Source organism: Bipolaris oryzae (assembly GCF_000523455.1).
Source record: "Bipolaris oryzae ATCC 44560 unplaced genomic scaffold scaffold_16, whole genome shotgun sequence".
NCBI classification, from domain to species: Eukaryota; Fungi; Ascomycota; class Dothideomycetes; order Pleosporales; family Pleosporaceae; genus Bipolaris; species Bipolaris oryzae.
The window spans coordinates 248,681-273,332 of NW_006911292.1; the positions used below are offsets into that span (position 1 = coordinate 248,681).

The following is a 24,652-nucleotide window of genomic DNA, read 5'->3' on the forward strand; positions in this document are numbered from 1 at the left end:
TTGGTTGGTGGTGGATTGAAGGTATATGTCCATGTGTGACATGCACAACATAAAATGCAATGCCAAAAACCCAAACCCAAACCGGTGACGTTGACACGGGTGGCGGGTGGCTGGTGCTCTGTTCCCCACCCATACCACCAACAACACACACCTCTTCTCCACCCATGCACTTGGACTGCACGCACTTATGCCACCGCCCCAGTGCTGACTGCCTGGCGGACTGATATATGCAACCTCCCTCCTCATGCCAATTCTCTCCTTTCTTCCCGTCTCCTATCCCCCCCTAAACACCATACACACGGCACACCAGCTGTCGCCTAGATAGATAGCTACATAGTGCATCGATTCCATCCTGCCTGACGACCTACTTCTTCCCCCCTCCCCCCTCCCCCCTTCCACCGCCCGCTGTCTTGCGTGCCCAACCACCAAACCCTCCTACTCCTACTCCTACTCCTACTCCTACACCCACCCCTTGATTTGCGCCCGACTCGCCCACCATGGCGTCGGTAACGTCGCTGGACCAGGACATGCGCAAGCTGCGCATGGACAGGTACACTCCCAAAGCAGCAAACGAAGTGCGCATATGGATTGAAGACACACTGGGCGAGCAACTGCCGCCCGGCGATCTGCTCGATGCCCTCAAGGACGGGACCGTCTTATGCAGGTGAGCCGGCCTTAGAGGAAAGTAACCATGCCGCCGGACCCGGATAACTGACTGCAGCAGACTCGTCAACTTGGCCACACCCGGCGCCGTCAGGTTCAAGAAGAGCCAGATGCCTTTTATCCAGATGGAGAACATCTCCCACTTCCTCCGCGCATGCGAACAGCCCCCACTAAGCATGCCCGCCCACGACCGCTTCCTCACCGTCGATCTCTACGAAGCAAAAGACCCGGCCCAGGTCTTGCAATGCCTCAGCGCCTTTAGCCGCGTAGCTAACGCCCATAACCCCTCCCAGTTTCCCACCGTCATAGGCCCCAAGCGCGCCGCCCCGGGCGCTCTTAGCCCGTCTTCCACCGGAGGCGCTGGTCCCAAAAGCCCCGCCCTGACATCGCCTGGCTATGGCCGAAGCAGAGGACCAAGCACAGCCAGCAACACCAGCGGCTCCAGCACTTTCAACCCCCTCGCCCGTCCCACCACCGAAAGGGCCCTCAGTGCCGCCCGTACCGGAGGCTCTGATACCTCGCATGGCTCGAATGGTCTCCCCAAATCTCCGCCTGGCGGAGTGAGCAGCTGGAGCAAAAAGGTTGACGAAGGCAGCACAGCACCCGCATGGAATATCCACCAGTACGGCTACATGGGCGGAGCCAGCCAAGGAAACCAGGGCATTGCATTTGGTGCTCGCCGCCAAATCACCAGCGCCGGCCCACATGTGCCCAACATGGCAGAGAAGGAGCGCGTGCGACGAGAAAAGGCCGCTGAAGAAGAGCGGCTGCGCCTGCAGGCCGAGGAGGCCGAGACCAAGCGTCGCATCGAACGTGAAGCGGAGGAAGAGCGCATCCGCATCGAAGAGGAGCAAAAGTGGGAGGAAGAATCGCGCAAGCAGCAAGAGGCCAAGCAGGCTCGCCTCGACCAACAAAAGCGTGAGTGGGAGGAGCAGGAGCGGCAATGGCAGCTTGAGGAGGAGCAGCGCCAACGCGAGGAGCGTGAGGCTATTGAAAAAATCGAAGCCGAGACTCGACGGAAACGTGCCGGCAGCGATGCTAGACTCCGGGGACAGTTTCTCAGCCAGTACCAGGCCGAACAAGCCAGCAAACCGCGCAGTCGTCGGGGAAGCAGCGAGGAGCCGAATGCCGAACGCGAGCGCATACGGGAACTTGAGCGCCAGCTTGAGGAAGCCAAAGAGCGGGAACGACAGTATCAAGCTGAGCGTGAGGGTCGTCTGCAGGACAAGAAAGCGCGCGCTCGTTCAAAGAGTCGGGCACGCGACCGATCCCGGAGTCGCCCCAGGCCACAGCCTCCGCCACGCGCCCCCTCACCCCAGGACAGCAATGCTTCCTGGGCACATGCAGATGACCGCGAGTACCTGCGCAAGCAATGGGACCAAACACAGACCCAGTCACCACGACCCTTACCAGAGCCTACTCCTACTGCCCCTCCTCTTTCAACTCGCCCACTGCCAGAACCGTCCGCTCGACCCCTTCCCGACCCTTCAGCATATACCAAACAGAACCGAACTGAACGCTACCTAGCCTCTAACCCCCCACCAGCATCTCCGAAGCCCCAGACCCACATTCCACAAGAGCTCACTTCTACCTCGGAGCAACGAGCCGAAGACGCCCGCCGAGCCGCTGCTCAAACAAAAACAAAGGCTCTCGGATGGGCTTCCAAGTCTCTCCTCGAGCGCGAGATGGAGCGTGAGCGCGAACGCCAAAAAGAATGGGAAGAGTCGCAGCGCGCACTACAAGAAGCTTCCAAAGACCCCAACGCGGGAAGCGGTTCCGGTCAGAGTTGGGACGTCAATCAATACGGATACATGGGCGGCGATAATCAGAATAAGCTTGGTGGCATTGGCGCGGGAAAGAGACAGATTATTGGACCTAGGCCATTTGGGCCTCGTTAGGGAATTGAGTAACGGTAGATAGAAAATAATATTCAGAGTCCAAGGGCAGATTACTCGATTGTGTATTATGGCTATGACAAGAGACTCGAGGCAGCGTGAATCGCTCATGTGGATAAAGAGCAAAGTGAAGGTGAAGGTGATTCATCCAAGTTTGTGCGCGCAAACTTTGAACAACAAACACATGTCTCGCCTTATCTCGGGATTGTCTAACTCCACGAACAATAGTTGTTGGTGACTATATCATGTCGGATAACAGCGAGCCACCTCACACAGCTGGAGAAACCAACAAGCAGACGACGACTACTATGCTCTCCTCCAACATGACCGAACATCTTTCACAACCCACCCGGCAGCGAAGATCACGTGCGATTACTCCTCGGTCAATTCCTGGAACGACGCAATCGCTTGCGCAATTCGAAGCTAGACTCTCCGTTATCACATCGGCCAGTGCTGCAAAAGATCTCATCAACACAATGCGCGTCATCGTGCAACAAGGAAACCGCCGAAGACACTTGGTCGAGCCACGCCGGCAAAAGATCCGAGACTTGGTTATTGGGATGGAAAATGCAGAGATACAGAAGCTATATGAGGAATTTACAAGAGCACACAACGAAAGAGAGAACAGATCGACATTCAGACTACCGCTCTTGGATCGTGCACACGAGGACGGAGACGATGCGGTGAACCAAGACACTGCCGATACCAGGGAAAGGCCTGAAATGGAAGCAGCCCACAGCCTATCCCACGAGATAAGAAACACCGGTTTGGAAGATGGCGAGATGGTGGAAGTAGCGGAGGATACTTTGAACACTATCGCACAAGCGTTGAGTTCTCCTGACACCATTACATCTCGCTTTGCCATAAAAGGAACTTCGCCGCTCCCGGCGCCTTCGCCACTGTTGGATTCATCGTCCGCTCCCGAGCTAGCCTATACAATGTACGACCAAGAAGATCATGGTGCTTGCACAGTGGTCCCAATTCAGAACCCTAGAAACTTCCCTTTGAGACGTGTACAGAAGGTCCAAGCCGACTATTACCCCTCAATACTCATGGTTGCCATGTGGGTACACCGCAACCAGTTCAATGAAATCACTCAGGTAACTGGCGACCTCGACAAGGGGCCGGTCAACCATCTCATCATCCACGATCCACGCATTATCAAATCTCTCGGTCTCGATGAGCCACCGTTCGACGTCATAAACCTACAACCCTCAAGTCGTGTGCATGAGACATACAATATACGTATCCTACCAGGCCAAAACCTTGAAGACCTTGATTCCTGGGTTGTTGGAGAGCTCGTATCCGCTCGGCACGCGTACTTGTATTGGCTTGATGGCAGACGGTGTTCGGATCCAAAGGGGCCGCCTACTGCTGCTGAAGCAAGGGCTATAGCTACAGAGACGGGCAGAAGGGCATTGGACGTCAAGATGGAATTTGATGCGTATTGGAAAATGGAATGTGGGACTGGCGGTAAGAAAGTCAGAGAGAAGCGAGCAGTGTATCTGGGTGAGGATCCGGAATATCCTGAGGGTGCCGAGGTGAGACATTTTGGAAATCAGTGGTGGTAGGAAGTCATGGTATCGTTGAAAAAAGGGTCTGTCTGCACAATGTCTCACTGGCGTCTCATTCCAAAGCATTGGGCACATGAGTCTACTTCATGGATAATTCAAATCGATGGGAATCGACTAAATCAAACTAGATTACATTGCTAATGTACATGGCAAGAAACAAAATCGTAGCAATACCATAGCAGTAAAACAAACTCGATGACCAAACATCCCTACTAGGACTCTGCCGCATCCTCCGCTTAACTCGACTGGGATTCCGATGCCTGAGCTGGAATGCCAGTACGTCCCTGAATATACATAAGACGAAACATATCGCCTTCGTAGTCGGACCCGTCGCTCTCATATCCTACTCTATGACCAACACCCGCATCCACATCATCAGCAGCAGCAACACCAACAACCTCCTCATCCCCCTTCCTCTCCACCAAAGGAATCACCGGCGCCGCCATAGCATGATACTCATATACTAACTTCCTCTCCCCTTCCTCCAACAAACACTCATCATATCCCTTACCTCCCTTCCTACCAGCCACCCTAACATCATCCACACTCATCGGTTCATACGGTACCCTGACCCCAACCTTCGGCCACCCCTCACCCATAACCCCATACTGATCCACCACCCGCTCCTCATACACCGCTCTACTCCCCTCTGGAAGCACAAATTCCTCTTCTGGGACTTCAATATCTAACATCGGATGCAAAACCGGACTTCGCGGGCGCACTGGCGGTTCGGATTCGACGATCCAACACGCGTCGGGCGCATGGCTCCACCACGCACGACACCGCTCGGGATTGTGGCCGCAGCGCCGTTGCGCGGCGAGCGCGGTGGGACTGATCTCCGCGTCTGGGAAGCTGGCGGGGATGCTGTCAGGGGCTGGGCGCGCGATGGGCGTGTGAGGTGGTGAGTCGACGGGCGACGATGGTGAGAGAAGCATCGAGACGTGGTATTCGCGGCGGCCGGGAGTTTCTTCGCACCAGGTGGTTGAGGGGAGGGGGGTGGAGAGGGTGAGAGGTCTGTTGCTAGGGGCGTGTTTGGAGCGCTTGGATTTTGGGGGGTCGAGGAATTCGTTGGCTGGGTAAGGGTAGTCGAGGGTTACTTCTATTTCGCGCTTTTTGGATCCTGTGGGTTTAGAGGCTTTGTTTTTGGTGTTTGGCGCTTTATCTTCTGGGACGTTGAATGCTTCTTCTTGTGCTTCGCTGAGTTTCTCGGCGAAATCCTCGCCATCAGTGTCGAGGTCATCTTCTACTGGGGGCCCTTCTTCGATCGTCTCGCGTTCGTCGCTGACGGTGAAGTTTGAGTAGATGCCACTTTTCACCGGTCCAAGTAGATCGTATGACGTGCGCCAGTCATACGAAGACTCCAATGCAGAAATGAAGACACCGTCCAGTATTTGAATCTCCCTAAATCTATCCTGGAATTTCACATCATCCAGCCTTTTTTCAAGGTGCAAGCTTGCAGTCGTAGGCCTCAAGTTCCCATGCTCACTCCTGTAGAGCGCTTGCTCCTGTTGCCTTCTTTCTATGTGCGTTCGATAAGGAAAGCCTTCCTGACCTTTCTCAGGAATTTCCACCTCTTCGATACGCTGCCACTCCTGACGAATATTGTCGATGTCCAGCACAAGCTCGGTAGGTTCGACTGACATATTGTTCGTCGCGGCGAAACCGACCGGCCTTCGTCGACACGCTGGAGTCCATAGATGCAACTCATTGAACCGGATTGGCCTGGGCCCTTGACCTGATTCTATTCCCTCGATTTCATTCCCTTGCCAATCGGAAAATCCATTGCGATGACGCGGCCCGCCTATGTTGGCTTTGTCAAATGCATCTAGTAGGTCTTGGCAACCCGACGGTTTCACCTGCTCACTGATGCTATTCACATCGTCAAGGAGCCAACCACGTCCCTCTTTCATTTTGATTTTGGAGTATCTGTTTTTTCGATGCATATGGTTTTGGAAGTAGAGAAAGTCTTCCAAGAGTGCTTGAGCGTCCCTGAGACCATCGTGCTGAATACGGCGGTTTTTGCGCGTGACTTTCTTGTTTCCAGCTTTCTTCGTGCTACATGTTTTCAACAACTCGTTCTTCTGTCGCATTAATCCTGGAATTAGAGCGCGGTCCTCTTCTTGATCCTTCATGCGTATAGTCAGATCGTTCTTTAATGATTCAAGAGTAATGCGTTTTCCGCGACTTTCTACTTGTAGAAAGCCTTCCCCTCTTTTTATCTCCTGCGCCTCTTCGGGATCTTTAGCTATTCTCCTTGACCGTCTTGGTTGCGACATGGTCTGAATGCGAATGCCTTTGCTGAGTTGATTGACAAACGTGGTGGTGTTTTGGACAGATGATAAAACAGAAATGGACCAAACTATCGATTGTGTGTACTTATGGGAATTAACACCGAAAAGCAAGGCCGAAATATTTGCGCGTCCACTACATTGCTTAGATGGGTAGCAGGTATATGTATCACAAACACAAAATGATTTGTTCGACAACCGGAAAAACAAAGAACGCCTATAATGAGAAAGCATAGACCTACAGCCCGCAGAACAAAGCCGTCGTACGGTCGCCGGATTAGTACTACTTATATCGCACAACCCCCACTAATCACAGAAAACAAACCCCTCGAAATAACCTAGTATGCCTAGCGAGATGGCCAGATCCATACAACATCCATACCATGTCCAGCACGCACAGCCTATTCTTTTCTACGCAACTGTTTCTTCCAATCCCACTCCTTCTTGGGCTCCTCTTCCTGTGCCTCCTTGCGGGTCTTCTCTTGTTGTGCGCGAAAGCGTTGCTCTTGTTCGTACCACGTAAGTCGACTATTTGGGATGCTCTCGTTGAGAGGGTCCCAATCCAAGCTAGTATACCTATCGATTTTGCGAACTCCGAGGTGCAATCCAAGGGGCTTAGCCTTGACCTCGGATGTATCCTTGCCCTTGCCCTTGGATGTACCAGTGGTCTTGGGTGCACCCTGGTTTTTCGATGGTGCTTTGCTTATTTCCTCGGCCTCAAAATCTTCGTCTCTCTCCTCAATGTCTTCGTCGTCATGCACATCGTCTCCATTGTCATCGCCAGAGTCGGAGTCGTCGCTTTCAGAGCTGTCGTCATCGTCTCCTGGATTTGCACCTGGCGTCACAAAGGGCGGATCGACGGCTGGAGCCGAAGGGTTTTGAGATTCTGCATCTTGCGGATTTCCAACGTCCATGTTAGTTTTCTTTTGTCTCGGCTTAAGAGTTGATGCTTGACGGGACCTTGGCTTGGTTGGAGCTGGCTTGGTTGGAGCTGGCTTGGTTGGAGCTGGCTTGGTTGCAGCCGGCTTCTCTGTCTGCTTGGACTTCTTTTGTACTCCATCTGATCTGGAACCTGTCTTAGACACTCCTTTCGTGCCTGAGACATGTCTAGGCACGCGTTTGTCATTGGATTTCCCACTGTCTGAGGGTGATATATGGTCGTCATCCCCAGACGAAATCTTTACCCGCTTGTTGTTTCCTGTCGTTGTGCCATTTTCCCGTTTTCGTTTAGGAACTGGAACTTGGAGTTTTTTTTCTTTGATCAACCGATCTACCAGAGCATGCTGCGCTTCAATCTCGGCGGGAGTCGTTTTGTGGTCCTTTGGAATATTGCGGGCCCTTATCGGGTTTATCCGATCGTATTCCAGAAATATGGTCACCAATTGCCTCTGGTTCCATCTGTTAACGTTTCTGAATCCAATTCTCATTGCCATTGGCCTCAATTTTCCGTTCATGTTCATTGCCTCGTAATGCTTTCTCTCTTGTTCTTCGTCTCCTTGTTCGGGTGCCATGATGATGGAGTGTTTCGATATCGATTTGGGTGAACACTTGTTTATGTGCGCTTCTGGATATTCAAGAATTGGGTAAGACGATTATGAATTGCAGATCAGCTGCTGTGATCTGCTTTGCAGTTTACTTGAATCTACAGTCCAGTCATAATATAGTACAGAAAAAGCGGACTTTATGTAGTAAATGCTTCAATTCATCGCTGAGATTTCAGAGTGAAAGGTGTTGATAATAAACAATACGCCTTTTAGGCAGAGGCACTCATACCAAAAAGCCATGTGAGTGAAAGACAACGATATATATACACAATGGCTTAGTTGAATCCGATAGGCCAAAAATACGCCATTATGGCCAACAGAACGATGCCTTTCAATTGAAATGCATGGGATAGATATTTTCAGAAGACTGAATCTGACTGCCTTTCCATTAGCGAGAACACATGCCAAAAAAGATCATTGACACACTCAACATTCAGACAGCAAGTCAAACGCGTTGTTGAGGGTTTCTGATGTTACATAAGCACATTGCTTACTACGTACTGCTACGACGTGGGAACAATAGGGGTAAAGTGTAAAGAAAGTCAATGCATCATATTCACAGTGAACGTGCAACTTGGCCTCCACAGTTTACACTAGGATGAGCTAAAAATCTGTCCTTGCGCAGCCATCTGAACATGAGCGTGAATTCTACTTGCTGACCACCAATCATCACTCAGTTCACCTGTTCGGTGAGGATGAAGTGGCCTCTTTTGGCAATACGCCGCAGATGTATTCACTTTACCGGTGGCTTCGTCGATAACACATGGTTATAAATGAAAAGACCTTGCGCCTGTCTGCATATATTGAATAGTTTACTCAACAGTAGCAGCTACAACTGCGCATGTTTCAGTATGGCGTCGCTCATCCAAGCCTACTTCGAATCGGATAACAACATCGACGAAAGCGAGCCTTTTGACGATAGACATAGATCGAAGATCTTTCGGCCAACAGCCGATGTTATCCACATCTCAGGTTGGAATCCAATTAATAGGATCTCTGAGACATCGGTTGGGGATTGGGCCTATAGGGAGCCCGATCCGGAGTACGGTCTTCACAATGCCCTTGATGAGGAACCAGTCCATCCAAGTCTCGAAGAAAAGTACCTTGACCACTACGGCTGTTTGAATTACATCAATAGCATGCACAAGGTATCTGTCTTCTAAAAAACCAAAAAGCAAAGATCTAGCTAACATGGACAAAGGAAAAGCTAGCTGATGAAGAGAGAGCGGAGCAATCCAACAATGTTTGGGGTCAAGATCCAGTCGCCCGGAAACACGGCACACCCATCAAAAGGCCATGGGATGTCGAAGAGGACGCGTGGTTGGACCTCTTCCACGAAAAGATCCGTGGTGCAATCGAAGCTGGGGCGGTGATCAAAATCCCAGGACGCGGACCCGTCTTGGAAGCATTCAACGCATTCTTCAAGCGCAAGCGTTTGGAAGAAGGAGATGAGCCTGCTGCTGCTGCCGCTGCCGGAGAGAGTGAGTGGACACCGCGTACCATAGGGTCAATGCATCGGAAGTTGCGCTTTGGGGGGAGTAAAGTGGGCGAGGAAAGGAAGAGGCTTTCGGCTCTGTTGGCGAATAGGAAGAACGCAAGGACATATGTGCCCAAGTTGAGTGTGGAGGAGGTGTTGGAGTATCAGAGGCATGGGACTGTTGTTGTGGATGATATGCGTGCGAAAGGCTTCCAGTATTGCATGGTGGAAACACTACGCGAAGCCAGCAGGGAGATTCGCAAGCGGAAGTTTGGGAAGTGATAAAGATGATGGGACTGAGAAGGACTGTGAGATGAGTTTCTAGGAGCTGGGGTTGGTGTTGGAACAAGGAAGACCATGAGAAGGCGATTGGGAAAAGAATATAATACTTTCAGATGGCGGGGGGTATCTTGTAGATGATGGATTGTTGAAAAATATGATAGTCTAAAAGATAACGATACACGTGTAGAAAAGCAAAAATAAGCAGTGTGAAGCGACAATGTGATGATAGATATAACGCTCTCTATGTCGTCGCCTACTATACTGTTGGTCATAAGCACTTGAGTGATGCGTAAGGTAAGGACTCTAAGGCATACCTGTCATTCGTACTTCTGCTCTAGTGTTGAGGCTGCAATTCAAGATGTGTAGGGCTTTACTGGAGAGTGGCGGAGACAAGATCCCGCAACTGAGCTTCACGCATGACGACGCATGCATCTACCGTGTGTTGTAGTGACCTTGGAGAGCAATTCATCTATCTCAGTCACTCACTCTCTAGTGTCTCTGTTACTACGCACTTTCTAGACCTAACCCGTCCTCTCCTCCCACATCTTCAAGAACAGCTTCCACAATATAGAGAATAGTATGCCTTGCAATCCGTTGGCAATAATCCTCGTCTTGAGCCCTCTCCCAAAAAGCCCAAGTCGACCATCCTGCCTAATCACCTTCCTCGCCGCTTCTGTATAAGAAATCCTGGTGTCGTTGACTTGACGGTACGTCTTGACCACTCTCAAAGAATTGGAAATGGTGTCCGACGTGACTGATGCACAGAAGCCAATAAAGGCCGCGCGCAACAACCACCACCCAACCTGCTGCTTGGAGGGCTCGGCAATGGTCTCGGAAAGCAGGTTATACACTGCGAACCAAGGGTAGTGGCCGACAAAGGTAGCGGCTGCGGTGGCGAAGGCACCCCACCAGAGACTTCCGATGCCGTCTGTCTTGATACGGTTACGGAGAATACGCCAGCCGCTGGGGCCCTGGGCCTGTAAGGTGGTTTTGAGCGTGTCTATGGGAGTCAAGAGCATTCTGAAGGCGGCGGCGCAGGCAGAGGCGAAGATTGTCTGGATAGGGGATGGTAGTTGCTTGAGGAAACCATTGGATCGCAGCAAGGCGAGAATACCGGCGTTCGCAGCCGTGTCGCCAAAGCGCGCAATGGGGCCCTGGAAGAGCGCTGCGCCCATGCCTTGGTAGTACCGGCCGATACCGCCGTCGTGATAGAGCGTCTTGGTGGCTGTGGTGGTCGAAGTCCCGTGGCGGTATTGGTAGTTCATGATGGTGCGGATGGGCATGAGAAGCAGTACCTGCAGAACCATGGCTGCTGCGCCGCTGAGCCCGCCGCCCAAGGCGCGCTTCAGTGCGCCTTTGAGGTCAAACTGTGATACGTGTGGTGAGCTTTATTTTGGGGAGTGTGGACATGGGTTGGCTACTACTACTACTTCTGGGGGTTACGTACATCGACGTCGTCTGCATCTATCCATGCCTTGACAAACACAACGATGATGAGCGTTGCAGCCAGGAGTAGGAGCCCTCTCCATACGTACTGCCATGTACGCGATACCTCTTCGTCGGGGACTTGGGGTTCATCGTCCCCCTGTCGAGGTACAGACGTGTAATCAGGCGCGTCAGCATGCGCAAGCAAAGGCGCCCGCTCATCTGCTGGGCCAACGCCTTCCACGTTGGGCTGGGAAGACATTGTATCTGTGACGAAAAATGAGGTCTAAGGCTGTTCATGTCCAGGTAACACAAATGTACACAATAAGCATGTATCTGATTGTCCGTCATTGTCAGCTCGGTCACCGTCGAGTCAGATTACCAATCAGATGGGCCAATGACGCGTGCACGGCTGTCTTGCGTTACTTGGGTGGAGACTGGCGTGACGGCCTTATACTAATCATCTCGTCGCATTTCTACCACTCCCGTACGTCCACCACCCGAGGATCCACGCTAAGTACAAAGTCGCCTTTCGCCTTTGCCTTCTCTGTCCAGGCTCTCGCTGCTCGCCTCTACAACTCCCGATGTGGGGGACCGGGAAGATCCGGCCGTGGTGGCCCAAGGTTAGGAAGGCCCTGCGCCATCTTCCAAGTAGACCAATACGTCTGATCAAACCGATCATCCTTCAGATCCATGTGCGCCGACCCCCAGTTATTCGCCAGCATCTTTTCCTTCAGCGCCCCGTTCATCCTCTCCAAACTGACCAAGGCCGAACGCACCCACTTGCCCGTCGCATTCTCCGGCGGCTCCGACTCGGTCGCCTTGCGGAAACAATGCGTAGTGCCCCTATCGCGCTCAACGACGAACTTGGCACGGCCACCCTCCCATCTCACCGCGTGTGCCCATTCGATTGAGTAGGACCCGTGATGCGACCACCCGAGGTATTTGGCGTCGCCCTTCAGAGTCCACACAAACAGGTGTTCCCAGTCATGCTTGTGCCCACTGGCTAGGCTACCGCCCTCATCCTTCTCAGAGTAGTAGCCGTACAGGTAGAAGCACCAACCGTCGTTAGTGCACTTTTCGCGTACGTAAACGTTGCTGTTGGATAGCCGGTCCAGTGTGCGGCAGTCGCCCTGCCCGAGTTCTAAGCCGGCGTTCAACTGGCCGTTGCGTGTAATGGCCATGGTGTTGTAGCAGGCTGACTGGTCAAAGTCGATGACGGGTTGGTATTTGAGCGCGCCCGGCGTTGCGTTCTCATCCAGTCGCGGTGGAGGCGACGGCGGAGCCGGTCCTGGTGCTGGTGCTGGTGCTGGTGCAGGCGTGGGAGGTTTTGGGCCTGCCGGCGCGTGGTTGCAAATGTACGCCATGCTGCACTTTTTGCCGTCGGCCAGCGTGAAGAGCCCATCCAAGTGTCGACTGAAGCACGTCAGGGTATTGGCATCGTATGTATGCCAAGCGTACCCCGCGACATTTGGATCTCCGACATTGTTGTCGATTACCACTGTCCATTTATCTCCGTTGGGTAGTGTCTGCGACACGCCGCTAGGTCGCCAAGGGTACGAGCCGTCCCATGGCACGTTTGCCATATACGTTGGAGGGCCCCAGGCTATGTTGGAGTAGTACATCATCTCGCGTGATGTGGAGCCTCCATTAACTCCTAGGCCAATACCGCAGTCGGCGAGGACGAGATTCTCGCTCCATGTCGTGGTAGCAGAGACTAGACTTGCTGCCAGGCCAAGCAAGACCAGGGGAATTGCGGCCATTGCGGATATACTCGGACTACCTCGACGATAGAGGCGGCAAAGAAAGGTTCAGGCTTGGTCTTGATCAATAATCGTGTGGAGAGGATGCGACTGATTATAGCGACGAGCGCTGATCTTCCGAGGACGCAGCTTGTGATGTTGATGAGAGAAACTTAGGTATCGTGCGAACATGTATCCTTTATGCTGTTTCTAATCCCTGCGAAACAACCTCAGAAGGAGGTACAAAAAACGTACATAGAATACTCTGCGTTGACTCCGCCCATGTCGTGTTCATCAAGCCAGTCATCCTGAAGGACCTCAGCTGTAGCTACATCTTTCATATTCCCGCCGAGCTGAGCGTGCTTGCTACATGGTATTGGATGTGCACAGCACAAAAGACGGTGTACATGACGACGCCTGAAGTGTTGCCCCCTTCTACCGACATTCGGGTTCTAACACAGCTGAAGGCATGAGGCTGAATGTAAACAACGTGTTTAGGTGCTAGTACTAGTACTATATTTTTTGGGGCATTGAAAATGCAGCTGAGGGCCGTCGATATTCAGCTGCCAAGTCTGCTGTTGTTGGAACTACCGAGGCCCGCTCTAGTCGGAGGCTTATTACCTTGGACGTGTATGCGATAAGAACATAGTATAGCGCTGCATTCAATCTCAAAGAAAGGAAGGATTGGTCGAAGGCACGCTAATGGTCAAGCTGTGGCTATAGAATGTCCATGCTTTGTCTTTGTGCGAATCTCAGCCTCGCCTACATTCTAGGGTTGATGATCCCAAACAGGAACGTCAGTGAGACTCCGCATTGAGAACTAGCATGAATGCTAGCATGAAAACACTCATGCTTCTATACTTTTTCAGATCGCAGCATGCTCTATGCAATAATTGCTCATTATAACTTGCCGGGCATCTCCAAGGAGTTGAGTCAGCAATAATTCGTGCCCGCTTTACACGAGAGTATCCCCACCCTACACAATATAGGCCGCTGAACTCTTGATGGTAACATGGCTCCGGCAGCCTCCGGAAAGGTACATTCTAGTAAACATATTACCCTGTAGAGTATCATCGAATACTTGTGACGTAATAATCTGGCCCTCCGTCATTACTGCAGTTGCTGGGGAACTTGCCAAGTATTGGCATTGTCAAATCTACTCTTCAAACTTTGAGCATGATTATGCACAAAGCTAACTTTGTATTGACCAGATTGCGAACTCAACAGGCCGTTGGCGGCGTTTCCCATGAAGCATGATATGGACACAGCATCGAATTACAGTCAGTGTATCGAAAAGCCAGACATGAACCACGCGAATACCAAAGTCGAAAGGGATAGCGTCAATCTTGACGCCACATCATCCACCTACTATGACTCTGAGCCATCAGCACAGCCACCAAGATACCCTGACGGCCAAGAGTCTGTTCGGTTCCATCTCATCTCGCCGTCTGCTAACTAGGTTGAGAACTCCCTCTCAAAAACTAAGATGGATGTAGCGTCGTGTTTGGTAATACGCTGTTTTAACGTTACTAGCTAGAGCTCTGTTTTATTAGCATAGCGCTAATAAAGATTAACCTTATCTACTAGTGCTTACCTACCCTATACTAACTCCTCTTTCAGCGAAATAGAGTTCTGTCTTCTAGCTAGAGCTCTTAATCTCTATTTTATTTTGAAAACTCTATTTCATACCTATTTTAGTAGCCTAGCTTACTACGTGATCCACGTAATCTCACACGTGATTGAATACAAGATAAGATAGAGCCAACTAAATAAACAGCTCCTCCGTTTTCAACCTTAATTAGGATAGGCAGCTGACCACCACCCCCCTGTTGAAGCACTGACTCAAACCAGCGATCGAGCTGAGACGGAGAACGGAGCAACCGAACAGACCCCAATCCACCTCGACTGCGCCACGAAGTAAAGCTATTGGTCAACGCAGCGCCGGTGCACCCGCGGCAGTACTCGGTTCTGGTCATGTCCATCTGGATGCTTAGTGACGGGCAGACCGCAAGGAGAAAACCATTCGCGAGCGGTGGAATGATTTCAAAGAAAGAAATTTTGGCGCCTACGATGTATCAGAGGACAGAGCTGGGGCGGCGAGTGCAGCTGAGTGGGATATGCAGGGCGGGAGAGTAGTCGGAGGATTAGCGAAGCCGTATTGGAGAAAAAAGTGAAGGTGACCGTGGAAAATATCGAGGCCAACTTCCAGCGGGCTCTTTCGAAACTGGAAAAACAACTACTGCAGTATGGGAAAGCGCTCGTTTCAGTAGGCAGTAGCAGGAAAACACAAATCTTGAATGATAGAAACGACGCAACAGCTACGTATGCCTAGTCAAACTACGCTAAGTATTGCGCTATTTCAGAGCACCCTTTTGGATAGCAGGGTGCATATCTATCGCCATGGCTGAGTGTCGCTTAGTGCTCTTCCATGGACTCAGATGGACATGCAGTGCTGTATTCCTAGTCTGGCAACGGTATCGCACCAGGCCTCAGACAGGGTAAATGCCGCTCCATGCGCATCCAGAATGCTAGCCGCATCGCTATGGAGCAGCTACAGCCATCTTCAGCCCATTGTAGCACTGCGACCTGTACAGGCTAACTGAGACCCGATATGCGTCGATGCGGCCAGGCCTATGGTGATGCAGGACGGAATAGATACCTCTGAACATGACGCATCTACGGCCTTACCAACGCCCTAGCGACCCATCCGGAGGGAAAGATATGATAGCCTTAAGTCTAGGACACATAATGTGCAGTCTCTCTTCGTATTTCTCACAATACACAACCTACCCCTTCACAATGCAACTACTCTACGTCCCTTTTTTTTAACAACGCTCTTATCATAACGTAAGATTTAGGGAAAATATGGAACAAAGTTGGACGGAATGTGATCTGACATTTTCGCTTTATTAAACTATATGTATCATCTTTCTTCGATAGAATTCTCCTCTGCTTCCAACACCCCCATGACATCAACTGTCCACTCCCTTATCTTTTCCCCTGGAGGCAGATACGGACGTCTTGGCCAGAACGCTTCGCTCTTGATCCCTAATTTCGAACCTAGAAAATGCCCTGCAGCAAACTTTGTCAGCGCCAAACTCTTCTTGCAGGCCCACTCTGCATTGGCCACTACATTCTGTAATGCCCTAGCTTCCTCTTTCTTGCCTTCCATCCACAAATCATACACTCTCGCTGTAGATTTTGGAAACACATTCCCCATCCCTGTCACACACCCAACGCCGCCTCCCTCGAGAGTGGGGAATAGAAAATCCGATGAGCCGCCGTACACAGAGAATTGAGCGGGCGAGAAGCGTGAAGTGAGGCGGATCGCTTTGCCGACATTTCCACATGTCAGCTTCACGGCGACAATGTTTGGGTGTTGTGCCAAAGCGGCGAGATCATCAGAATTCAGGTCCACGCCAGAGGTTACAGCGGGGAAGTTGTAGATAACAATAGGAAGTGAGCTCGCGTCAGCAACGTCTCTGTAGAACCCCAGCAGTGCATCTTCAGTAAGGGATTTGGCCCAGAAACTAGGTGGGAGTAGTAGACCAAAGGAGGCACCGGCATCTCTGGCGTCTTGCGCCAACTCAATGCTTTCATTCGTGCTTTGTCCGCTTATACCTGCGACCAAGGGATAGTTGGGAAAACCAAGATCGGTGACAGCGCGACGGGCGGTTTGGAGAATGGAAATTTTTTCAGAACGTGAGAGGAGAACTGCTTCGCCATTTGTGCCTTGATAAACAAGGCCGTGTTGGCCGGCACGAACGAGATATTGGCAGTGTTTGTACATTGCTTCGAGGTCAATTTCCTGAGTTTTTGTAGGTTTGTAAAGGGAGATGACAGGCGTGTAAACGCCGGGCGGAAGCATGATCTTCTTTTCGTCTATGGTGGATTTGGAGATAGGCATTGTGGTCAGGTCTGGTTTGCCGAACGTGTATTCTGCAGCAATACAAAGATGAAGACGAAATGAAAATAAAATAAAATCGTGAATTTGAGGATAGTGCAGCAAATAGTAAAAGGCGCGGCCGCAGCAACTCCAAATTTGAAAAGAGGTGTATGCAGAGTTTCGCTCGAACTGTCTTGTTCGGAAGGTTCTCCAGCCCCCGCGTTCCCCCACAAAGTAAGGAATACTTATCGGAGAGAAGACCGGGCGCTAATCAAGACGCCCACTGCACTATGCGTGGCTCCACTGGCGGGGTAGTTCCCTAATGTTTCTTCTTGACATGAATCACTCCATTTTCCGTAGCAAAAACAATTAAGCATGCATCTTGCCGGTCGCAAGATTCTGATCTAGACCGAGTACTTTGCAACGAGCTGCAAAATTGAAAACTACATATCGATTGGAACGAGACAAGATGAACAAAACAAGTAATTAAATGGATAACCCATGTACCAAATCCCATAGTGCCTGATCATTGCCCGCATTTCCAGGAAACACAGATACAGCAACCCGGGATAGTACGTACAAAATCTCTCAACGCGTCTCCAGAGCGGAACGCTTGCAGCAGCCTGTCCTAAGATCATTACTTTCTTCATATTCGGTTTCTCGGTAGCTGTGCCGCTTCTCGTGACTGCTCCCTTGGTGATGGCATAGCGCGGTTTAGTCTGCAGTTGTCGAAGAAATGGGACAAACGTCGCCCCAATGGTGCATGGGATATTCAATGAGGGACGCTTATCTGCACCCAAGACATTGTGTGATTTCTGCAATCTTCTCTCTGCCGTAGCTAGGGCGAATTGGAGTTCGCTTTACGCGGTATATCCTGACATTGTCAGGAACAGTTGATGGGTGGTAAGTGGTTGGAGGTGACACAGCTATGCCACAGAAATTTATGAAAAGGTGGAGGCGCGCCGACTTGATAGCTAATTGCCATTCCGCTGCATTTCTTCGGGCTTTCGCTATCCGGACAGTATCTGTCCTAGAGGGGTTTCCCAGCAATCTCCGGCATGCTGGTACCACTATGAACGACAAAATTTATCTCTGCCAAAGCATATGGACACAGATTCCCTGCACCTCGCCAAAAAAGGGGGAATGTATTGCGAAATTGAGACAAAATCAGTTCGTACTCTAATCCTTTCATATGGCTTGCACTGATCTCGGCCGATAAAGCTCTTCCAAGTATTTACATTCCTCATCTGATAACTCCACCCCCAAACTCTCCATTATCTGATTCACCCTCTCCACGCTGGTAAGCCCTACAATAGGCGAGCAGCCTTTCTTGATTACCCAAGCGGTTGCGACGCTCGCCATGCTGCACCCTTTCCTCCTACTCAGCTCCTCTACTCGTTGAATGATCTCAGGCTCTGCATCATCGAACCATTTTTTCGTCTTCGCATCGGCTTCATTCCTGCTACTTGTCGTGCCGGCGGGCCTTCCCAAGAGTCCTCTCGCTAATGGACTCCAAGGGATGATCCCTATTCCCTCAGATCTACAAAAGGGGAGCATATCCCGCTCTTCTTCGCGGTAAAGTAGATTGTAAAAAGGCTGCATAGACGTAAAAGTTGTCCAGTTGTTGAGCTTCGCTGTATATTGTAGGCGTGCAAACTCCCACGTATACATGCTACTCCCGCCGAGGTACCGCACTTTCCCCATGCAGACGAGGTCATGGAGGGCGCGCATGATTTCTTCGGGCGGGGTGTCATGGTCAAGGCGGTGGATTTGGAGGACGTCAATATACGAGGTTTGCAAACGCTCTAACGATGCCTCGACGGCGTCAAAGATATGTTTTCTGCTCAGACCCATCTGATTAACAAGCTGTTGCGAATAACTGTCTGGTGGCTGCGGCCGCGACTCGTCACCCATGACTGGGTAATAGAGTTTTGTCATAATGACAACTTTGGAGCGTGGGATCTCTAATTTCTTCATGGCGTGCCCGAGAATGCGCTCGCTTTCCCCATTGGAATAGGTGTTTGCTGTGTCCCAGGTGTTAATTCCCAGGTCCCAGGCTCGCTTGATGACTTTCATGCTTTCGTCTTCCGGTAGAGTCCAAGATGAGCCTTCCCAGGCTGGAGAGCCAAAGGCCATACAACCGAGAATAATGCGCGAGGTTTTGACGCCAGATGTACCGAGACGGGCGTATTGCATTTTGGGAGTGCTTCCGGTGGTGGGCGAAGGCGTCGACATGGCCTGTCGTGTTTCTTATCGTAAATTTGTTAGTTGAGAACTCGATTAATTACGAACTGATCCAAAAGTTCGGCAGTCACTGACTCCTCCTGGTTGCGGAGCATTGTGGCGTTAAACGGTTCTATCCCACTTTAAGATCGGAATGAAATTCCGATGGGAAGCATGCCGGGAACCTGGTTAGCTGCAGATTCTCTTCGGCCTTCTCGCCGGCTTAGGCACAACTGTTCACGCAACAGTGTTCAATGAAAATAATATGAGAATGTATTCACATGAATTACTCAACTAGATGCTTGCATTCTACAGTCTTTCTGGTCTTGCTTCCGGATCATCTACATATTCTACCACCATAATTGTTTTTGCAAGCTACTTAGCCAACAATGGGCTCCCAAATGGAAAGCAAGCAATACATCCTTATAACTGGAGCTGGCGGTTTTATAGGTCAGGAGCTTGCCGTATCCCTCCTGGCATCCTCTGCAGCAATCAATCTCGTCCTAGCCGATGTTTTTGAGCCGCCATGCCCAGACGCATCCCGTGTTGTCACCTTCAAAGCCGATCTTACGCAATCTTCTGCTGTGGATTCTTTACTCTGCTCCCAAACATGGTCAGCGTGTTATTTATTACACGGGATCATGTCTGGAGGCGCCGAATCAAACCTTGATCTTGGTCTCATCGTCAACGTCGACTCGCACCGCTTGATTCTTGACTACCTAAGGCGAAATCAACCAGGTGTTATCGTAGTTTTTCCGTCATCCCTCGCCGTCTACGGACCCCCCGACCCTTCCAGCCCTTTTATATCAGAGATGACGATTCCGATTCCGCGATCCTCGTATGGTGCGGAGAAGTTGATTGTGGAGACGTTAATCAACGATTATGCGCGTCGCGGGTTGATCGACGGGCGAATATGTCGCCTCCCAACTGTCATTGTCAGACCCGGTGCCCCATCAGCAGCCGCGTCGAGTTTCGCATCTAGTATTGTTCGGGAACCGCTAAAGGGGGAGTCGTCGGTGATGCCTGTAAATAAAGACCTCGACATGTGGGTGTGTTCGCCAACGACCGTCGTGGGCAATCTTGTTGCTATCAAGGATGTGTCTGCAGAGAAGTTCGGCTCGAACCGTGGAAGAGCTGTCAACCTACCTGGTCAGACGGTTAAGGTGGGCCAGATCCTCGATGCGCTAATGGAGGTGGGTGGCCGCGAGGCATTAGCACTGGTGGAGGAAAAGCGGGATGTCAAGGTGGAGGCTATCGTTGCCAGCTGGCCGGCGCGATTCGATATTACATTGGCGGAATCGTTGGGATTGAAAAAAGATATGAGTTTAAAGGAGGAGGTGGAGAGGTTTGCGAAGAGTTTGAAAGCTTGAAAGCGATGGCCACGGATCTATCCCATTCCACCGAAATTGAAGTCAAAGTTTCCAAAATCTGATAACAGAAATTGGGAAGTTGTCAAACCAAAATCTGCTTCGAAACCGCTACCGACAACGTCATTCGCATATATGTTACCCGCGTCGCTAGGATTAAGTGTTGTTACCGTATGGTCGATACAATGTGACACCCCGATCTGCGGGTCATCGTTGGTGGAGGGATTGTGCATTTGCAATACAGAAAGACATTGAATCTTGGATGCCGCCATCCTTTCAAGGCCATCAGCCATCAAGTGGACTAAGTGATATTTGCCGGTAGATGTTGATCTGAACTGCTGGACCACTCTGGTAATCAAGTCAAGAACAAAGCCGTCGTCGATGTATTGGCCCGAATGCTGCGCGGATACTTTCAGTAAGAGTACACAAGCAAAAGCGATCATGGAGTGTATATAATGGGGAATTCCAACGAGGCTTTCCCGTACGTCTGGGTCACCAAGTATGAGCTCAATGATAGCCGTGGACGCGGAGACGGTAGCCATTGCACTTCCCCGGAAGTGTGTTGGGACAGCAGCGCCTTCGAGACCGCGGAACACATGAGAATGTAGATAAAGCTTTGCGAAATGATGGTGTAGTATAACGCCTTTGGTGGGAAATTCCCCAATGCGCTCATGTAGTTCTTTGCATATTAGCCTGATACAAAGACATGGCGCGACTTGGACCTACTCATCAACTCCGTTGTCCAAAATCCCATCCACTGATCGATCCGCTTTCCGAAACTCGCCAACTGCGGCACAAATGCCTTAGGGACTGGTTCCCCTGTGTCAGGTCCGAAAAGGTCCCGGATATTGCTCATAATGATCAACAAAGCAATCTGGCTAATCATGCGTCTATCAGAGTCAGTGACCACGGGTGACTTCAGGAGCTCTTCCCATTCCAGGATTGATGCATCTTCATGAATAATGCTCTGGCGGCCATACAGAACAGACAGGTGGTGATCACAGATGTATAGTATATACCATATCCTCATACAGTCCATAGCATCTTCGCTGTTCTTGTGGATAACCAGCTTGTAGTTTTGATGCAAGTTAATCTCTGTGGCTCGGCGAATAGCACATCCAGAAAGGGTCCAAGAAATGTCGTGGAGCCAGTATGCGCCGATACACATGGCACGCATACAGTCTTGATTGATGCGGCGCTTAAACATGGATGCCGCCACTAGGCGACGAAACTCCTTGTTGCAAGGCCCATAAAGATGATTATCGGCGGGATCATGAAGCGCGGCAACAGTGCATATGGCAGCAGTCAAGATAGGAGAGCTGCGTCGCATGCTTTCAAGATCCCGATAATTCCCACCGCCGAGTAAATATATGAACTTATCAATACGTTGGAGATAAGCCTTTACAAGACGGTTGGCATCTTCGGCGCTTACAATACCCTTTGAGATAAAGTCGTTGATGGGCTGGTTCGGGGAGGGCGCGGGGTAGGGGACGGATGCGTCAGGTATATCATCAGAACGTAGAGCCCTGAGCCGAGTGATTTGGTATAGTGATTCTATGGGGACATGAAGTGCATCGTTTCCTGGGGATAGTCGAGGCGAATTATCACATGAGGGCCCGGGGTCGTCACGTTCAGTCATGTTCTGGAGTGATTCATCATGCTGAGTAGTAACTTCCGATTGAAGAGGAGGAAGAGGAGGAAGGGACAATCGTGATAGAACTTGCTGCAATGCACCATGTACGTGCTCAAGGTCGGCGGCCAGCGTATGTCTCCATCTACGTGCAGCTGTCAGTCTCAGCTGCGGACAAGCTGTCGTGCTATATCGCACGCAACTACTATACGTACTGACCACGCTCCTCAATCAGCGTCTGCAGGCTTTTGTTGAGTACGCATGCTAGATTCCGCTCCGTACACCGCTTGCACGGCGGTCCACGGTCGTCAATTATGCACTTGATCTAAATTGTTGAGGGTTGACTAGTCAGCTGATACCATCCGGACTTCTCTGCGGACTGAGTGGGTTGCCACGAGGTAGCCAAACCTTTTGTTTTCGACAAGCGGCGCACGCCTTTACTTTGCGGGAGATGGATGGTGCATGGATGTCAAGAGACGAGTCAGATGGTCTCGATCGTGGAGATGACTGTGCATCATTTGTAGGAGACCATGGCCTTTTTGGTGGCATGTTTGTTAATTTGTTTGGAATGGATGAACTGGCATGGAAATGCGAGATGGTCCATTTCCATTTTCTCGTGTCCCCCCCTCCCCCGATTGACTTCCCACCTTCGGACATCGGGCCGATGGCAATCCTCTAAGAGCGGTGTCCCCAATACGTCACCGAGCTCAATGAAATCGAGCAATAATCAGACAATCCCCTGTCAACCACATGACTTTTATGGGCCTGTTCAGTGCCGCGTTTTGCGTCTCCATTTTTGATGCCTATTCGGGTAAAGAGGTTTGACAGGGAGGGCTAGCTAGCGTCGCGGCTATACAGATAAGTAGTTTAACAGCCCGGCACCCGGTTAACAAAAATACCGGTACTCCGAAACGGCTTAGCGCACCACAACGCCGCGTACAACCCACCAAAACAATATAAAAAAATGAATAGTTTTAAAAGCCTGGCTTGCGATGCTGAGATTGGAGCTTAAGCTGCACTCTCCTTTAGTATCGTCAGCCGGGCTATTAAAACTATTGATTTAAGGCGCGCCTGCGGCGCGCGCTCTTTGCCTCTGGCGGCTCCTATAGACAGTAAATTTTATCTAGCTACTCTAGCTAATTTAGCTAGTCTAGCTGGTTCGGCAAGTTTAGCTAGTTTGGAAAGTCTAGGTGGGTTACCTAGTTTACCTTATCAAGATAGCTTAGATCGTTTTTAGCCATTAGAGACTCAAGATCTAAATTAATGCAGAATTTCTAAAATATTAGATTTCTAATATCTTAAAACATTTTAAAATATATAACTAGTTATTAGTAAACATATATATTTATATAGAGAGGAGATATGAAAAAAGAGTACTCTAAAAAGTTCTAGTTTTTAAACTAGTATAACTTGGTGAGTTTTAGAGCTATTCCTAATCAGGCTCGCTTATTTTAAAGCCAAGAAGTATGAGTTTTACCTAGACAGGCTTAATGCCTGCTTAGTTAGCACGGTTAAGGCACTAAATAGCGCTAAAGTAGAGCTATAAAAAAACGCTAACTTTAAGCCTAAATATCTCTCTAATTATAATAGCTTTTCTTTTAAAGAAGATATATATTATATAATAAATCATTAATATTAAGATTCTAGAGTCTTTATATATTCTAATTAAGATTCAATTAGAAAAAAGTATTTCTTAATATAAACTATTTTTTATTAATAACTAAGTAATGATAGCTACTAATACTTAGTATACCAGCCTTTAGCTTCTATTATCTACCTATAATAGCTAGGTAAAGATAAAATATAGTTATCTATTACCTCTTATAGAATAGCTTACTACTCTTCTAAAATGACTTATTTAAACGTTTTAACGCTCTCTTTATTAAATCTAATATCTAAAGAACTTATTTTTTTATTTATTTAAATAGTCTTTAAGTAAGCTTTATATATTTTTAATAGGGTTTTAATCTAGGCTATAAGGATAGTATAGATGGAGCTTGATTTTATTTCTTTTAAACTATCTTAAAACCTTTTTAGTTTTATAAACTTTAGAGTTGTTTTGCTAAAATTACTAACCTATATAGCTATTAGTATCTATTATAACTTATATTAATTAAAATATTAATAACTATTATAGTGATTGAATTAGAAATTAGTAAAGATAAGAAAATTATTAAGTTAACTAATTATTAAGGGAGAAGAGGCCTTTAAATGAGTTTATATTAGCTTATAGTATAGAAGAAGAAAGATAAGAAAAGTTAAGCTATTATATAATACTTCTCTCTTTTATATCTTATTTCTTTACTCTTTATATAAGTAAGTTCTAGCTAAGTAGTATAATATAGATATATAATATAGATATATAATATAGATATATAATATAGATATATAATATAGTTATATACTTTTACTCTATAGATATAGTCTTTTATAATACTCTCTTTTTATATTATATATAGCTACTTAGTAGTCTATATATTATAGCACGATACGTGATCAAGCTTAAAAGATTAGAGGGGCGACCCGCAATTAAGTAGAAGTAAGCTGAATTTTAATTAGTATAAAGGATTAATTAGAGAAGGGTGCCTATCTACTTATAAAAGAAAATTATAATATATACTATAAACTAGTTACGTAATACTATACTATATTTTTC

The 24,652-nt window shown here is 49.2% G+C and overlaps 12 protein-coding genes across 12 annotated transcripts; 5 read left to right on the plus strand and 7 right to left on the minus strand.

Moving 5' to 3' along the window:
- Nucleotides 1-497: 497 nt before the first annotated feature.
- On the plus strand, nt 498-2,561 carry COCMIDRAFT_85407 (uncharacterized protein; the record flags this gene model as incomplete). Its single annotated transcript, XM_007686169.1, has 2 exons — nt 498-664; nt 722-2,561. 2 exons carry the CDS (start codon nt 498-500, stop codon nt 2,559-2,561), a joined length of 2,007 nt encoding a protein of 668 aa, XP_007684359.1.
- Nucleotides 2,562-2,866: 305 nt separating this feature from the next.
- COCMIDRAFT_85317 (uncharacterized protein) lies at nt 2,867-4,129 on the plus strand (the record flags this gene model as incomplete). The annotated part of the gene is made up of 1 exon (XM_007686170.1): nt 2,867-4,129. One exon carries the CDS (start codon nt 2,867-2,869, stop codon nt 4,127-4,129), a length of 1,263 nt encoding a protein of 420 aa, XP_007684360.1.
- Nucleotides 4,130-4,368: 239 nt separating this feature from the next.
- Nucleotides 4,369-6,408, minus strand: COCMIDRAFT_23186 (uncharacterized protein; the record flags this gene model as incomplete). The annotated part of the gene is made up of 1 exon (XM_007686104.1): nt 4,369-6,408. The coding sequence occupies one exon, from the start codon at nt 6,406-6,408 to the stop codon at nt 4,369-4,371; it is 2,040 nt and encodes a 679-aa protein (XP_007684294.1).
- A 413-nt stretch (nt 6,409-6,821) lies between these two features.
- COCMIDRAFT_85310 (uncharacterized protein) lies at nt 6,822-7,931 on the minus strand (the record flags this gene model as incomplete). Its single annotated transcript, XM_007686171.1, has 1 exon — nt 6,822-7,931. The coding sequence occupies one exon, from the start codon at nt 7,929-7,931 to the stop codon at nt 6,822-6,824; it is 1,110 nt and encodes a 369-aa protein (XP_007684361.1).
- A 995-nt stretch (nt 7,932-8,926) lies between these two features.
- COCMIDRAFT_60795 (uncharacterized protein) lies at nt 8,927-9,507 on the plus strand (the record flags this gene model as incomplete). The annotated part of the gene is made up of 2 exons (XM_007686172.1): nt 8,927-9,112; nt 9,151-9,507. Coding segments are annotated over 2 exons (543 nt in total), but the record flags the coding sequence as incomplete, so codon positions are not given.
- Nucleotides 9,508-10,244: 737 nt separating this feature from the next.
- COCMIDRAFT_85471 (uncharacterized protein) lies at nt 10,245-11,410 on the minus strand (the record flags this gene model as incomplete). The annotated part of the gene is made up of 2 exons (XM_007686173.1): nt 10,245-11,090; nt 11,171-11,410. 2 exons carry the CDS (start codon nt 11,408-11,410, stop codon nt 10,245-10,247), a joined length of 1,086 nt encoding a protein of 361 aa, XP_007684363.1.
- Nucleotides 11,411-11,720: 310 nt separating this feature from the next.
- On the minus strand, nt 11,721-12,911 carry COCMIDRAFT_85366 (uncharacterized protein; the record flags this gene model as incomplete). The annotated part of the gene is made up of 1 exon (XM_007686174.1): nt 11,721-12,911. The coding sequence occupies one exon, from the start codon at nt 12,909-12,911 to the stop codon at nt 11,721-11,723; it is 1,191 nt and encodes a 396-aa protein (XP_007684364.1).
- Nucleotides 12,912-14,148: 1,237 nt separating this feature from the next.
- Nucleotides 14,149-15,064, plus strand: COCMIDRAFT_33477 (uncharacterized protein; the record flags this gene model as incomplete). Its single annotated transcript, XM_007686126.1, has 3 exons — nt 14,149-14,309; nt 14,779-14,861; nt 14,895-15,064. The coding sequence occupies 3 exons, from the start codon at nt 14,149-14,151 to the stop codon at nt 15,062-15,064; spliced, it is 414 nt and encodes a 137-aa protein (XP_007684316.1).
- A 749-nt stretch (nt 15,065-15,813) lies between these two features.
- COCMIDRAFT_23190 (uncharacterized protein) lies at nt 15,814-16,797 on the minus strand (the record flags this gene model as incomplete). Its single annotated transcript, XM_007686105.1, has 1 exon — nt 15,814-16,797. One exon carries the CDS (start codon nt 16,795-16,797, stop codon nt 15,814-15,816), a length of 984 nt encoding a protein of 327 aa, XP_007684295.1.
- Nucleotides 16,798-17,964: 1,167 nt separating this feature from the next.
- Nucleotides 17,965-18,972, minus strand: COCMIDRAFT_23191 (uncharacterized protein; the record flags this gene model as incomplete). Its single annotated transcript, XM_007686106.1, has 1 exon — nt 17,965-18,972. The coding sequence occupies one exon, from the start codon at nt 18,970-18,972 to the stop codon at nt 17,965-17,967; it is 1,008 nt and encodes a 335-aa protein (XP_007684296.1).
- Nucleotides 18,973-19,400: 428 nt separating this feature from the next.
- COCMIDRAFT_85475 (uncharacterized protein) lies at nt 19,401-20,369 on the plus strand (the record flags this gene model as incomplete). The annotated part of the gene is made up of 1 exon (XM_007686175.1): nt 19,401-20,369. The coding sequence occupies one exon, from the start codon at nt 19,401-19,403 to the stop codon at nt 20,367-20,369; it is 969 nt and encodes a 322-aa protein (XP_007684365.1).
- A 17-nt stretch (nt 20,370-20,386) lies between these two features.
- Nucleotides 20,387-22,545, minus strand: COCMIDRAFT_85273 (uncharacterized protein; the record flags this gene model as incomplete). The annotated part of the gene is made up of 4 exons (XM_007686176.1): nt 20,387-21,045; nt 21,093-22,141; nt 22,212-22,321; nt 22,405-22,545. The coding sequence occupies 4 exons, from the start codon at nt 22,543-22,545 to the stop codon at nt 20,387-20,389; spliced, it is 1,959 nt and encodes a 652-aa protein (XP_007684366.1).
- Between the last annotated feature and the right edge of the window lie 2,107 nt (nt 22,546-24,652).